Raw genomic sequence first — 14,147 nt, 5'->3', positions numbered from 1 at the left:
TTGGGCTACATTATCTAGGCATTTCTCCAATAAGTGGAGAATGTGCAAGCTGCAAGCTTGTGATCTATATTATTAAAGCTAGAATTTAAATTATGAGCATTTGGTGTTCATTTGCAATCATTTAATGGTTAACCATATTTAGCACCCTTATGAGAGCAAATTACAACAGTTTTAACTTAATACCTTGACATATCCAGCATTTATAAATTGAAGCAATATCACTTTATTTAGTGATTTAAAAATAATCATTAGATAGATAGATAGATAGATAGATAGATATTATTGTTGTATATGGTACCGTACTGTATCTAATTTATAATTACGACATTGCTGATAATCAGGCTATCTTATAAGTTACTTATATCAGCACGAGAAATACTCTATTTGGGTTGTATGTGTAGAAATAAAGTAAAAACAACTTTTAAATGTACGGTACTGTACTTTGAACTTGACATTGTATTTATAACAAACTAATTATACCAGTCAGAATATGGTATAATGCAAAGAACAATGTTTGTAATAATACTAATGCAATGAAATATAACTTACTGGGAACAGGTGTTGTAACCAATTCAGTACCCCCTCAGAAATATGTAACCCATGGTGCATTGCGCATGCGTAAAATGAGATTGTCCCACAGGCCCGTCTAATTTTTCTTTTGCTCGTGTCTGCTGAGGTCAAATACGAGTGATGTGCACGCGCAGCAGTTGTCGGCTGCATTTTTCAATCATTTACTAACTTTTTCGACAGGACGGCATGATTTCTTTGTGATGTGTATAATCAGTTATAATTTATTTTCTTTAAAAAAATCTTTGACATGCGCAGCTAAAACAATCTTTAATTATTGATTAATGTATTAACTATGCGACCTTCCTGTTTATAAACGATTTCAAAGTAGCTTTTTTATATATATTTTTTGGATTTCAAAACTTGAAAGTTGAAAGTAAATGATCACGAAAGTTTTCAGGAATGTTGTTGCTCTGTGGCTTGTGCTGTTATGTCTGGAATAAACACGAGTCGTGTAAATTATATTAAAAATGCATAATGTATTACATATAACGTTATTGTTTAAAGATGTGTTTATATATTTATTGTATATACAGTACACACACAAGATTGGTATTGACAGTGAGAAACACAGGGGATACTAAATTAGATAGCTGACAATATCATATTATTTGGTATCCCATGTGCGTTTCAGGCAGCGGGGCTCCTACAAATGTCAAACTTGCACAGTATGCCTACCTGTGCCCCATTATCACACACAATGGGTTTGATTGATATTGGGTGTATTTACAGTGAGAAACACAAGGGATACCAAATTAGACAGCTGACAATATCTTAGTCTATGGCTGCATTATTTGGTATCCCCAGTGTTTCTCACTGTAAATACACCCTACATCAAAATGCAGCCGCAACTGCTGCGCGTGCACATCACTCGTATTTCACCTCAGACACGAGGAAAAGAAAAATTAGACGTGCTTGAGGGATGATCTCTTTTTACTCATGCAGAATGCGCCAGGGGATATAGGTTTCTGAGGTGGTACTGAATTGGTTACAACACCGGTAAGCAGTCACAAAACTTAAACATTGACGCTGCAGAAACTGTGTGTATGGATGTACGGCAGCCGGAATAGGTCAAAATGAAAGCAGCGTTTTACGTTACTCTTTGTTTTTGAAGCAATTGCATGAAGCCGAACAATACTGTATAACTGAAAATGAAATATAAACAAATAAACGCCTCTACGTGATGTGCGATCAGCTTTTCATTTTAGAAGCAATATGGATAGCCCAAACTTTGACATTCGACATTTAAATAACCTGACGCCTCCATGTGGTAGTTTTAGAGTTCCCCGTTTTTTTTCATCACAAAACATCTACCCCAATGCCACTTATCAGAAACGTCTATACTATAGTGTATTAGACAATACAGTAACTTTTTAAATTGTACAGTGTAGTACTAAATTAAATTCATAACATCGCATAGGAAAACATTTTATCTTAAAACGTTTATTACAGGCGTAAACATTTTTTGTATGCCAAAAAAAAAAAAAAAAAAAAAAAAAAAAAACAGCCTTAATACACACAAAAAATAATATACTGTATTTACGTTTTAATTGTAACTCCGATTAATATTTTCTACAGGGAAAAATGAAGAGTTAAATGCAAATGTATGAATGTTTTGAATAAAAACCTTTGACTTGTCATTGACGAATACATAGGCTAAAGGACCTCTTAGGGCCCATAACTTTACTGAGACAGTTATCCCAGAACTGTAAACAGTACTATTCAGGGTGTTATTCGGATTGGAGCTGTTGTATAATTATCAGTACTATAGGCGATGTGATTTTTAAAAAGGAACTTTACATTTGTAACATGCATATTGCTCATGTTTTGCCTATTAAAAACTGACAATCCATAATACAGATTATTATTAATTCCTGTACACCATCACAACCTGTCTGGAAAATAAAACCACTTTATAATGTAAAGAACATATTCTTAAATATAACAGGGAAGGGTATGCCAATGGTGTCCTCTTAGCGAATGAGAAGAATGTATTTAATTCATTAAATAAATGAATCACCATATAACCTATTGTACAAACGAGTGATATTCGACATTCAACATTATAACCTGGACAACCCTGCAATTGTGCTTTCCTGCACGCGGGAATGACCCCATGCTTGTAGCCCAACTCCCCTTTCTGGACTATTGATGTAACTTTTCACCAGCGCTGGCCCCAATCAATCGCTGGAAAAGGCGCCCCGGTGATTGAGCGCACCTGGCAAGTCCAAGGGGAGGGGTACGATAACAACCTACAGATTGGCCAGGGGTTAACTACATTCTTGCAGTTAGCGGTAGCGGGCACAGATTGGCTGAGGTTCAAACACAGTTGGGTTGTGGTCTATAAAATTAGATGGGGGGGATGCACATGAGTAGAGAATAGTACTGCACATATGTCTGAGTAAAGGAGCGGCCGGTTTGAGAATATCTGCTTCACGCTTCTTTCTTGCTAAAACGCTACAATATTTTCGACACTTTCTTTTTTAGATGGATGCGTATATTTATCAAAGCGCTTTACAGAGACTCGGGTGTGTGAACTATGCACCAGCTGCAGTCACTTACAACCACGTCTCACCTGAAAGATGGAGCACAAGAGGTTAAGTGACTTGCTCAGGGTCATACACTGTGTAACTGAGTGAGCCGGGGTTTGAACTGGGGACCTCCTGGTTACAAGCCCTTTTCTTTAACCACTAGACCACACAGCCTCCTATTACGGTTATAGTAGACGTGGGCTGGTTTTCTTTAAGAAATGTTTTATTAAATTCAAAATTGTGGCTAGAGGAGGCGGATTTGCACGTGATCTGTGAACAACGAACCCAATGCAAAAACTCGCGCAAAATGTAATGATGTATATACTGCATTGTACTGTGATACTGCAAGCCTGTGAGTGGCCTTGGTAAAGGTGTAACCAAATTAATAAATAATAAAAACATAAACTTTATTTTTCTGTGTACATTTAAGTAAAGTTTAACATCTAAAATGTTTGTCCCCTAAACAAACAAGATTTACAGAAAAAAATCAAAAATTTAAAAAAAATCAAAAATAGATCGACGCACTTCGCATTCAAAGCACAAGTTGCGAGCAAGACGATTGTCTTTTAATTTTTCTTTTTTGAGCAGGGTCTTGTGGCCATCGAATAAATGTTTGTTTACATTTTCAAACGCACCCCTGAAGCATCTATCACTCTCAAAAAAGTACACAGGCGAATAACCCGGAAATACTGATTAATTCTAACATAACACTGACATGGTCGATTCGCACGGGACTACAAAAACACATGACAACTGATTTGAACAAAAATTTTACAGGAGGTCCCGATGTCCTGTTAAACAAACGGACCGCTTGAAATATTATCTGTGGTAAAACGAAACGTACGATTCGCACATTTCACTGATGTCACTAAAAATTCCAGTCAACTGAAAATCTGGTGATTTTTAGTCTTGTGCGAATAGTACTTTAGACATGTGAGAGGTCTTGCGTTTTGTATCGGCTTCGTGGAATACGTCCATAATCAATTATGATACCGTTTTGTAAGATTTGGATGGTTTATTGCCTCTTTTTTATTGACCAAAATTGCGCTTGCATTGTTCTTTTTCACTGATGAACTCTGCATAGCTCAGCTGTGAAGATTTTAACAAGATCCCCGATTTAACTTTGTCTCCTCGAAATCTCTTGGATTCAGTGTTTAATATAGTATTAAATACTGAAAACCTTGGATTTAAAAGGTTATCTGATATAGCGCTGTAGGGCTACAGTTGTTTCAGACACCTGTACATTTTCAAATGGTACTTTTGTGCGTGGTGCATCAGTATTGGTTGATGGAATTCCTTACCACCTCGTATCCTCTCTTTATAGTAGGCTAACTTTCCTGTGTTCTGTTGTCAGAGTTGGTCCTAAATTATTTTTCTCACAGCACACCAGCGTGACCACAGCCAAGTTAGCCTACTAAAAATAGGAGGTGATGAGACATCCCTCTCAGTTGCGGATACTAGGTAGCTTATAATCTTTAAGTAAAAAAATACTAATAGTCAAATATAAGAACTATATTATAAATGTGCAACTTCTTGTTGTTAGCCCTTTTTCTTTTGTTGCTAATCCGAGCAGTAGTTGCGCTCTGTGGTAGTGGTTCTTAGGTCGGTATTTAGGTATGACATTGGCTGACTGATCAGTTAGTTACCTCGTTTCATTGGCTCGCCTTTCTCTGTTTTGTCTGTGTCTCACTGTCAGTGTACACAAACAGCGCATGCGCCTTGACTCAGTCTTCAGCCTTTGGAACTCGGGCTCAGTTCAATAAGAGAGACCATGTCCGCCATCAACCTTAGGCACTCTATCCTTTCATTTAAACCAACTTCTTCATGAAATAGCAGTAACACACGGCCTCAAGCATGGCCACATCGGTGAGTATGCAAAGCGCAATGTCCGTGTATTCCATACAAATGCATGATACTTTTTTGTGCTCATACAAAAGGTGATACAGCACAGTTCACATACTGGTGCAGTTTTCTAGTCATATTTCTATACAAGTACAGCAGAACTAGTTAAGCAGAGGCGCGTCTAGAATGGTGCATTTCTCACGTATTACAACTTGTCTGCAAAAGTAGTTGTATTGTAGAATTTCTTCAAATTTGAGAGAATATTACAAGCGTACGCTACAAAGCACTTACGACCCGTGCAACAGACATGTCATGCTTTGTAATAGGTAGGTTAATGTAGTAACGATTGGGGAAATGCTCAATGATGGTGCATAAACTATTTTTTGTATTCTTTATCAATGTTGTTGTTTTCTTGAATTAGAAATACATAAAAAAAGATAAATGTGTATATTGCAAAATGGTCATATGCGTGTGCTATTAATTTTATATATTAGGAATTGTTTATCGAGCATTTGTATTTTTATTTTTGATTTGCGCATTGGGTTCTTAGATTTGTTAATCCATACAGAACGCGTTGTGCTGATTTCTCCAGATTATATTTATAGAGTTGTAAAGGGACTGCTTGACATTCTAGGGTGCAGTTCAGGTGAAACTGGAGCTCGGTCATCGTGCCCAGGTCAGGAAGAAACCTACAGTGGAAGGCTTTACTCACGACTGGATGGTGTTCGTTAGAGGACCGGAGCACAGCAACATTCAGCACTTTGTGGAAAAAGTCGTTTTTCACCTGCACGAAAGCTTCCCGAGACCAAAAAGAGGTCAGAAAAAAGAATATTGTTTTATTTCCTTTCCTTTTTTTTTTATTAACCTTATTAACCTTAAGTTAAATATCAGAAAGTTACTTTATCGCTGGAAGTTTTAACATGTTGATGTTGTGTTTTTTTCTGGTAGTTCATTGACTTGATTGTTAATTTGGACTTTATATTAAGTTTTGTGTTTGTTTTTTCTGTTAAAGTGGTTTGCGTATTTTTAATGAGGAAAAAGTCAATGTGTTTGTATTTGTATTTTTTGCTTGTTTCTTTTGGTCGATTTGATTCATTCACAGATCATTTATACAAATCTAGGCTATAATGTGCTTGCGGACCAAAATTGTGCTATATTGACCTATGGGGCTACCCATTTGTGAAAATATAAGATTCACTTGTTTGAGAATGAATTTGAAAGTAACGGCAGCGGCGTGCAGACTCGATGCTGTTTGACAGTCAAGTTAATTGGTGGAGAAACTTTGTTATACAGATAATGAGTGTTTGTACCCTCTCTAAACATGAATCTGTTTGTCTTACTCGCTTTCCGGTACAAATTAGACATGCTGATTAAGTAAATGTGTCTATATAACCAACTCTGCCAGTGAATGGGTGTATTGAATTTATAAGTACACAGCATAGGACTAGTTAGTCGTCATGTTTCCAATCTACATTTTCATTTGTATCTCAAACGTCTGAGGCTCAGCACCTATAATCTTCGGGTAAATAGGAGATATATATGCATGCAGTCGCTAATTAGTAAAACAGTGATTTTTCAGTTACTTTTCATATTATATAAAAACACTGGAACGGTTTAGATTAATACTTTAAAACTTCAAAGCATGTCTGTTGATGAAAAAAGAAACTCGCAAAAGTTTAATTTCTGAAATGGGTTTTAACCACTGGGGTCTTGCTTTGAATACTGGTAGCCTATTGGTTCAAAACAATAGTAAAACTGAAACGTTGTAACTGTTAAATGTGGTGTCATTGAAATAAAGTTACAGTGAGGAGAATCTCTTCCCACAGCCTGTTTCAATGAATAATAGCAACTAGCACAATATTAGTAACAATTCAATTCATTAGCTATTGCGTAGAGCATCTCAATAGCCCATTCTCCGGAGTTGCCCCAAAAGTGAAACACAAATGTGTGTAAAATGAGATTTAAATAGCTCCCCTCTGCATAATTTGATCAGTGTCGGTTGCTGTCATGGTAAGGCTACAGGAGGTGCATCAGCATGACGTTGGTTGCGTTCATTTGTGCCAGTCTGAGTGCAAAATGGTAGGCCATACATAATGATTGTGTACAGCCTTGGGGAACGAGAATGCTGCTAGGTGTGGCAATGCTTTTTTGTTAGGTATTGTAGGCTTTTTAGATGTTTAGTAAGAGAAGTAGGAATGCTGTGTCTGTTTTTGGGTTAGGTCTCACGTTGACTGTGTTTGCGTTTGGTGATCTTGGAAGAGATCAATTAAAATGTTTGTTGGTTTGGGGATTTAATTATTTTTTTTCTACAGCTGCTGGTGTTTTTGAATTTTCTTTGAGTGACAAGTGCTGGGAATGATGCCAGCTCCAGACCCTGTCATATTGTAATAACACGCAACGCGGATTGCAGAAGAACACTGGTTTATTGGCAACAGTTGCAAGATCAGGCTGTGATTCATTTAGGGCTGTACATTTTAAAAATGCAGACGTGAAGGGAGGGGGACAGCAGGGATGTCTCTGTAACCTAAACGTAAGGGGCAGATTTCTAATTTAGTGTTGGTTTCACAGACCCTGATGTGACATCCTAATATTACTTTAGGTAAGGTAGATCAAAACAACAAGGGTCTAAGAATTATAAATTTGAGATTAAGAAATATTTGTCTTTCTTTCATTTTTATAATGTACTGTAGGGCTGTAGAATACATCATTATCAAATTAAAAACTAGAATGTTTACTGGACTTTTAATGAATACAGTGTCATGAACATGATTAAACCAGGCACATGCCAATTAGTTATGTTTTTGTTTCAGCAGATACATGAAAAAAAAAAAACTAATTGAATATCTCTATTTAAACAATTTTGTAAATATACTTAAATGTATTTTTTTTTTTTTAAATCCCTTTCTAATTTATGAATTGGTGCTCTAAGTTTAGGACATTGTCTTTCTTGGCCAGACTTGTGTGTGTTTCTTCAGAAATCAGAATATGTGAAGTTTACTTAAAAGGCTTTCAGAAATGTGATTTCCCTTTTGAACAGCCTGTCTGTGGTGAAGGGGAAAGCAAAATAACGAATTGTTTCTTTCAGTGTAGCTTTAGAATACAGTCTGTTCTGTCTCCATTCATTTGTAAAATGTCACTTAACCTCTCATCCACAGTATGTTAAATTAGCTGATATGCAAGCCTGATTTATTGTCTTTTGAATCCAATGTCCTTTGGGAGTACAATAGCTCAGTAAATCAACCTGATGGCTTGACACTGACTCTTGTGTTTATTGTAACCCAACTCCTTACTTTTGAAATTGTGTCAGTTGCGCCCCGTTAGTGTTTATAACCCTTGTCTGATGTTCTATCACCTGATGTCACCGTGATGTCATTTTGATCTCGCAGCAGGAACACAGGGAGGTGCTCATTGAATCCAGTTGCCTGAATTTGGTATTAAACATTTGCTCATTTAATTTTGTTGTCATTTTAAGAAACTACTTTCCATTTTATTTGTAAGATATATTGCAAACACAGTACTATAACTTGCTAAAAATAGCGTTTGGTCAATATTGATCAATTTTATATACAATTTTAATTTGCCTCTTTCATGCTGAAAACCTGAATTGATTTGCAGACAGTGTTTTGGCTTTTTAGCAGCCTGGAAGAGATGTAATCAATAATATAATGTCAGGATTCTTCTTTCTTCAAGATAGAGTAATTGTGTATATATACTGAAACCAGTAAAGGTAAAACATGTAAAATCTGTCCGTGTAGTTAAATGAGAATTAAAGGCATATTATAATTTAAAACGCACACAATGTTAGTTTATGCATCTGCCATTGTAAACACTACTGGTGCAACATTAATCCAAGGGCACTTTATTTAGTCCTGTAGACTGTTTGAATCACAGCTTTCTCACTTTAACATGGCAAGCAAATGTTGTTGATATCTGCAAGGTGTGATACATAGACTAAACCTGTGGTATATTGATTAAGGTGCTAAAGGTTGTTAATGATATCTTGTTAGGAAAAGCATTTAACAATTTATTACGTTTCTCTAAAGTGGATTGCTATGAAAGCATTTAATAAGGTGAGACTTCTATTCCAGTGCTGTATTTATTTATTGTAGTGTACCTGGTCTTCATCCATCATAAATTATGAAGGAATTTAATTTAGTCACTCTTATGTACCGTGCAGGACTGTTTTAATGGATAACAAGTGCTGTGTGTAATGTCCAAAAGACTAATATAATTTGTATTATTTAAAACACTATAGAGATGTGCTTATTCGCTGGTAATGAAAACTGGTTAAGACATTCTGTCTGTGCACCTGTGTTTTCTTTTAATTAAATGAATTGGACAACTTGTGGGTGTTGGTATGTACAGGGTGTATACAGCTGTACATCTATTGCTACTGTTTGTACTGCAGCAGGTAAAACCAGACCCCTTTTTTAAAATTTATTTTCTCTCGCATCCCTCTTCACTTGGCTAGCTAGTAGGCTGTGGTTACAAGTCATGTTTTGAAAATCCTGGCCTGTGTGTGCCCGCAGGATTTGCATTGGTTGAATTGAGGTTTTTAAAAATGTGGCGTGAAGAATCTGAGCCATTATGGTCTTGCATACCCAAGGTGTTATTTGTGAGTGTTACCTGTCAAAGATATGATGATTGAAATAGAGGCTCCATAGATGAAGTCCTTCAAATGATATGTTTTAATAAAAATACCCTTTGCATTCCTGTTGAGAGAGCTTATAGTTTCCAAAGATCATCTTTAGGTGTGTAATGTGTGAAGAATGTTATCAGTATAATGCGCTATTAATGGTGGAGATGATGTTTTGCTTTTTAGAATGTGACCCACTCCCATAAAATCAGTCACATGTCGGCAACATTCCTTTTGCTACAGAGGCGAAAATAGAAAAAATGGCGTCCCTGAACAATTTTTGGTTTTCGTGTTATTTTGATAGTTGGAAGTCTAGATTATAACTTGGTAACAGCTGTTTATGTTAAACAGCTTTAAAATCCTAGTGTTTTTATAACACATACACATACACATTTCAGTCGATTGCTTTTCGTGTGAGAACTCTTTCAATTATGCCTAATTTAAAGTGAAGCAGGTGTTCATTCAAAGCTGCGTACCACCTCAAGTTATACACCCCCTGAAAGCTGAGTCTGCTCTTTCAACACAACGCCACCTGCAGGTCAGATTTCACATTACCCGCCGACCAGAAGACGTTTAATAGCTCTTTGCGATGGCAACTTGAAGCGTGTTGCTACCATGTGACCGAACGGCGACCTCTGATTGGTTAAGCACACCCTTCTAATTGTTTGCACTTTCATCCTTCCGACAGATTCAGTGAAGCTTGAAGTTGAAAAATATTGAGGAATTCTATTCATGGTAGTTTTTAAACTTCTATTTTGATATATATTTTTTTTGTTTTATTATAATAATAACAATAATAATAATAATAATAATAATAATAATAATAATAATTAGGCTACGTTAAATGAGAATATTCTTGCAATCGCGGTCACTAGTTTTTATACTTTCAATGTATTGTTGTTGTTATTATTATACCATTAGCTAGCTATGTAGCTATATAATTATTTTTATTTCTTAGCAGACACCCTTACCCAGGGCGACTTACACAGTTGTTATTTAATGTGAAGTATTCATTTATAGTTCTAATAATCACGTTACTTCACGTTAAATGAGAATGTCAAATCAGGAGAGAGAAGTTGCTAGCAATGCGCTTAAATCTTGGAAAGTTACATTTATCTGAAGCTGCAGGAAGTGGAGAGTGGCATTCTCTGAATCTGATTGAGGATTATTTTGTGTCCAGAGTTGCGATTCGGAGGACACCGTTACCGATTCACCTGGGGTTAGACAAGTCTAATTCAACAGAGGAAGAAAACGTGTGAAACCAAGGGAGAGGTCATAAACATATGAAGTTCTCCGGTCAGTCTTAATTTAGAAAATATATATATAATTTAGAAAAATAGGCTTATGGAATACATTATGAAGGCTTATATTGTTAATTTCGATTTTTTTTAAGTAACTTATTGTTTTATTTAAAAAATAAATAAATAAAAGTTTTAGTTTTAGTAAACTGTTTAACAAGAAGCAAAAAAAAAAAAAATCTAATCTAGCCCTGCATGTGTTATTGCCTGATTATTTACCCCCCTGACATGGTTTGCTCACTAAAATATTGGGTAACTTATATTCTGAAACACAATTGCTTTATCAAGAAGACCCATGTGAGATACTTAATGAGCAAGCCCTATCACACCTGCACCAGCAGCCAAATAGCTGCCCTGATAAAATCCCATAGAATCCAATGGAATCCTATTCTCAACTTTTTTTTTTTTTTTTTTTTTTTTAAGGGCCTGTAGGTTGCAAGGTAATAAAATAAAAATACATAAGTTTCTCGCTCTCCAAATTAAAGTATTAGACTAGACCATTCTCTTAAAGCCTGCCAAATTTTAAGTGTCTAGCATAAACCTGAATATGTGTTGCTAAGGACATAACAAATGTACATAGTTGAAAATTGTTGCTTTACTTTATTCATGAATTTCTCAGAATTAGGATTTCTCTTATGCGAGACTTCAAAATGTTGTAACGTTATCATTTTTTAAAGATATTTGAATAAATGTGGTGTTATTTGAAAGAGCCGAATCTGTACTATACAACTAATATTTTGCCATGTGGTCATATTTGACTGATTTTGTGGGAGCAGGTCACATGTTAATCTTGTGGACATTTATTACAAATTTGTTGGTAAACATTGAAGTTTAGGAAATCTAATCTTGCCAAAAAAATGCTGCTATTAAAGAAAAATCATTTTGTGGACTATTGCACTGCAATAAACTACACAGTTGCTCATTTGCTTTGCATTTTTAGGATATGTATATGTGTGTGTGTGTGTGTGTGTATATATATATATATATATATATATATATATATATATATATATATATATATATATATATATATATATATATATATATATATAGTCTTTGCACATATTAAACTAGTAATATAGATGTAACTATACTATGAATATTAACTATATTGTTTTGAATACCTGCTAAAAATAAATTGTTTTTTGTATACATTTTTGCTATAAGTTCTGCTGATTCTATTCAAAGAACTCCTGAAATAAAACTGACATAGATTTCAGGGTCTGAGCATAAAGCCATAGCATTGTTTGAAACACCACGCATGTGCAAATTTGTGAAGCATATGGAACCAGTCTTTGCCAGTGGTATGACCTCACAGGCATGACCTTGTCATTGCAGTGACTTGGTCAGTGTGTTGAGAATCAATTACACAAAGCTAAGGATCTCCTGATTTTATTATAAAGACATTGTCAGACTTCAAAGTACACCTAAGTTTTTAAAAAAGTATCATACTGTAGTGTGTTTGAAATTAGCCAAGCCTCAGAAATCTTTTAAAAATCAATCATGGGGTGTGTATTTATTTTTGCAAAGCTGTAGATATAAATCATGCTAAATTCCTAATAAACAAGTGTGTAAAGTCTTTGAAGGCAGAAAGCACACTGAACGAATGTTTGTCTTGTCTTGAGGAATGATTGTAGAGTATTAAGAAAATTACGTTACGTTACGTTACGTTTACAGCGGGCACATATGTACCTTTTGAAAGTAAATCGTCTAACCTGACATCCATAATGAGGTGTGTTTCCTTTAAGTAAGAGGCTTGTGTCAACTCTAATAGTTTGTGATGCAGAGAGCAGTATTTTAGTGACAAAAAATACAAGAAATGGATAAGTGTGCTAAATAATACTTCAATGCTTAATGTGTTTTTTCTTTCTTCTTCTCATTACAAATATTTAGAGGTAACAAAGTATAGCCTAGTTTTAAAATGTAAGTCGTAATTGAGTGGATATACAGTATGGTGGTGTGGTTCACCTAATAGATAAAACTTGTTTATTGGGGGAACATTTTTTAATATCACCAACAACAATTTCTGAAGCAGCAGTACTTTCAAGCTGTGTAATTTGGTGCCACACATTGTGGTTGCCAGTTTTTGGCTTTTAAAATTTGTCCTCCAAAAAATGTCTTTGAGGTAGTTGCCTCAATAAATAACCAGAAAAGGAAATTACAAAAGACTGGAACTTTAGTGGGATAAATGGATATTAGATATATATATTTTGTCAATCTGCTTTTTTTAATTATTATTATTATTATTATTACTAATTATTATTATTATTATTATTATTTAAAGAATGATGTCCATTTTATAATAAGCTGAAGTAAACATCTGGGTTTGTGTTGCTGTTTGGGGACTTCCATTTGACCCTGATGCTAGAATGTACTTGGGGTTGAAGTTCAGTTTGTCCCAACACCCCTTACAATGCTTGATGTCTAATCTAGCAAAACAATAAATAGATTTGGGAGAGCACTGAAACTGTTTGAGGGTTGTCCAAGGCTGCTGAAGCTGTGTTGTGCCTTTTTAAGATAAACAGTCCTGCTTATTATTTTCTGTTCAGGGGACCCAGACACTTTGATCAGGAGAGCTGATGACTACATATTATTTAAAGGAAATCTGAAACCTGATGTACATGTGTTTTGACATTCTAATGTTAATAGACTTTTTAAGAATTGGTTTCCATCAATACCCATCATGTGATAAACGGCCAGTGGTCTGGTCTTTAAATGTCGAGCGCAGCATTAGCTCACTTCCTTTGCCTTTTGAACATCTATATGGTTTAATACAGTCAAATTACCAGCTACTGGAGATTGCACTGGTGCCCTCTCGGGACATACAAGAAGTCATTTACTTACTTTGAAAACACAAGTCTTTATAAATAAATATATTTTCAATGTTAATATAAATATTTTAAAGTCCATCTCTAGTAGATATGTGATTTGTTTTGATTTATATTGACCTTGACAAAATACATTATAATCTTTTAATCATAACGATAACAAACGTCCTTTTTTAAGCATCTGGTTTGCTCTTCATGTGCCTTCACGTATATTTAATCTTATTTTCTTGTTATATATTTATGTATTAATTGACACAGGCATTTAATTTAAACCAATGGATGCCTTACAAGAAACACTTACAATTCTCCAACATGCTGGACAGCCTTGGAAACCTGATATTTAGCTTTGGATGCTGTGAAGGACCATCGGAAGTTAAATGAATTGTAACATTTTCATTGTGTGTGATGTTTGTTTGTTTGTTTCTTTCTTTCTTTCTTTCTTTCT

At 35.1% G+C, this 14,147-nt stretch overlaps 1 protein-coding gene across 2 annotated transcripts in view; it reads left to right on the top strand.

Annotated features, from left to right (window-relative positions):
- LOC117420766 (protein AF-9-like) overlaps positions 1 to 14,147 on the top strand; it is a 107,874-nt gene that overhangs the window by 1,276 nt on the left and 92,451 nt on the right. Inside the window, exons 1-2 of one of the 2 annotated variants that reach the window (XM_034034379.3) lie at positions 4,727 to 4,964; positions 5,575 to 5,755. In XM_034034379.3, coding sequence (XP_033890270.3) covers positions 4,953 to 4,964; positions 5,575 to 5,755 — 193 coding nt within the window. In that variant the 5' untranslated portion in view covers positions 4,727 to 4,952. Of the gene's footprint in view, positions 1 to 4,726; positions 4,965 to 5,574; positions 5,756 to 14,147 lie in introns of those variants that run through there. The other variant, XM_059029877.1, reaches the window with a different exon arrangement.

This window comes from Acipenser ruthenus, chromosome 1, assembly GCF_902713425.1.
Source record: "Acipenser ruthenus chromosome 1, fAciRut3.2 maternal haplotype, whole genome shotgun sequence".
Taxonomy (NCBI): domain Eukaryota; kingdom Metazoa; phylum Chordata; class Actinopteri; order Acipenseriformes; family Acipenseridae; genus Acipenser; species Acipenser ruthenus.
Note: the sequence above shows the minus strand (reverse complement) of the source record. Positions and strands in the feature narration are given on the sequence as shown.